This window comes from Nansenia antarctica (genome assembly GCF_963989245.1).
Source record: "Nansenia antarctica genome assembly, chromosome: 3".
Taxonomy (NCBI): domain Eukaryota; kingdom Metazoa; phylum Chordata; class Actinopteri; order Argentiniformes; family Microstomatidae; genus Nansenia; species Nansenia antarctica.
In genome coordinates, this window is record NC_137688.1 from 32,752,741 (window position 1) to 32,755,240 (window position 2,500).

General features: G+C 47.3%; 1 protein-coding gene across 1 annotated transcript in view; it reads left to right on the forward strand.

The window, feature by feature from the left end:
• Positions 1–2,500, forward strand: part of LOC308153999 (CUB and sushi domain-containing protein 3-like) — a 504,776-nt gene that overhangs the window by 376,954 nt on the left and 125,322 nt on the right. The window contains 2 exon segments of the mRNA XM_080527180.1: positions 12–56; positions 920–1,016. Of these exon segments, the coding sequence (XP_080383306.1) occupies positions 12–56; positions 920–1,016 (142 nt within the window).

Consider the following 2,500-nt stretch of genomic DNA (forward strand, 5'->3'; position numbering starts at 1 on the left):
ACAACAACCAGAACTGTGTGTGGAAGGTGTCGGTTCCGGAAGGAGCCGGGATCCAAGTAAGGAGAAGAAGCTACCTCTCTCTCTCTCTCTCTCTCTCTCTCTCTCTCTCTCTCTCTCTCTCTCTCTCTCTCTCTCTCTCTCTCCCCCTCTTTCTCTCTCTCTCTCTCTCTCTCTCTCTCTCTACCCCTCTTTCTCTCTCTGTCTCTCTCCCCCCTCTCTTTCTCTCCCCCCCCTCTCTCTCTCGCTCTCTCTCTCTCCCTCCTCTCTCTCTCTCCCTCCTCTCTCTCTCTCTCTCTCTCTCTCTCTCTCTCTCTCTACTCTACACTCTCTGTGTGTGGTTGAACTCCTGTGTATGGAGATGTTTAAAGTCGTCTGCAATGTGTGAAGCTAAAACTTTAATAAAGAGAATGCTTAATGACTCATCAATTGTGCACAGGCTAAATGTTTAATGAACCAGGAGGATAGAGACGGGGAGGGAAGAGGAGGGGAGAAGGGGTAAGGAAGAGGAGAGGAGAGGAGAGAGTAGGGGAGGAGAAGAAAGGGGAGGGGAGAGGTGAGTCGAGAGAAGAAAGGGTAGGAGAGGAGAAAAGAGGAGAGAGGAGAGGAGAGGGAGAGGAGGGCAGAGGAGAGGAGAGGGAGAGGAGAGGAGAGGAGAGGAGAGGTGAGTCGTGAGAAGAAAGGGTAGGCGAGGAGAGGAGGGTGGGTAGGAGAGGAGATGGATGAGAGAGGACCTCTTTTTGAACTTCCTGTCGAGTATTAGATGCGTGTTCGTTGCTTCACCGGACGGTTTGACTGTGTTGTAAATCTCTCTAGGTTCAGTGTTCTCGGCTGTGAAGCTTACTGTTGGATTATCTGGTTCTGTGTGTGTGTGTGTGTGTGTGTGTGTGTGTGTGTGTGTGTTTGTGTGTGTGTGTGTCAGATCCAGGTGGTGAGCTTCGCTACAGAGCACAACTGGGACTCCCTGGACTTCTACGACGGAGGAGACAACCACGCGCCCAGGCTAGGCAGCTACTCAGGTGACCCCTTACATGAACCCTGACCCTAACATGACCCCTGACCCTGACCCTAACCCTAACCCCAGGCTAGGCAGCTACTCAGGTGACCCCTGACCCTAACATGTCCCCTGACCCTGACCCTAACCCCAGGCTAGGCAGCTACTCAGGTGACCCCTGACCGTAACATGAACCCTGACCCTGACCCTAACATGACCCCTGACCCTGACCCTAACCACAGGCTAGGCAGCTACTCAGGTGACCCCTGACCCTAACATGACCCCTGACCCTAACATGACTCCTGACCCTAACATGACCCCTGACCCTAACCCCACTATGACACCGGCCCAAAACCTGGTGTCCTGTCTGTGTCCTCCACACAGAATGATGCATTCTGGGCCGTCGGTTCTGATTCCACACGTAAACAACCAGGTTGGGCAGAACGCAGGGAATTAATACACTGAAATCTATACAGATTATGATGTCAAACTGACGTTAATCATGAACGATGTGTTACTGCTGTGTTACTGAGTTAAATGATTTGTTGTGTTTGTTTGTGATCAGACCGTTAAAAGATGTGTTTGATATCAAAGTTGTTTAATAAATTATTCAATTTTCTCCTAAACAAAATAGTTTGAGATACAATAGAGCGTAGATAATTAGATAAAATGGATAATTCAGGTTGTTATTGTGCTCGTTAAGATGAAGTTCCTCCCCGTGCGGTGAAGTGTGTGTGCCGCTGGGGGACCTCTGGATGAATGACATTCATTATTATTGTTAGTAGTACTAGTATTACCATAATTATTATGATGGTTATGTGGAGAGTACCCATTGTGTTTCTGATTGCCGTGTGTGTGTGTGTGTGTGTGTGTGTGTGTGTGTGTGTGTGTGTGTGTGTGTGTGTGTGTGTGTGAGTGTGAGTGTGTGAGTGTGTGTGTGTCCGGCAGCATGTTATTAAGTCAACAGGGACACGTGTGTGTATGTGTGTGTGTGTGTGAGTGTGCGCACGCATGTACAGTATGTGTGTGTGTGTGTGTGTGTGTGTTTGTGTGTGTGTGTGTGTGTGTGTGGAATATCGGTCAAACTAACAGGCCAAATACAGGGACCCTCTATCTTCAACATCAATAAACTTGATTTATGTATTTATTCAATTATGCCATAAACACAGCAGCCACTGTCAATCAGCCACTGCAGAGTCATGATGTATGTGTGCTGGGCTCTGGGGAAGCTCTGTGAATGACACCCATTATTACTGTTAGTAGTAGTAGTATTACCATAATTATGATTCTGATTATGTGGAGAGGGTCCATTGTGGTGCTGATTACTGGGTCGTGTGTGTGTGTGTGTGTGTGTTTGTTTATTATTAGGATCCTCATTAGCTGCCACCACGGTGACAGCTAGTCTTCCTGGGGTCCACAAAAATAACAATACAAATGAAATCAATAACAACACAAATACAAACAAATGATTACAAAGAACAGACAACAGAGTGTAATTAAAAGAAAATT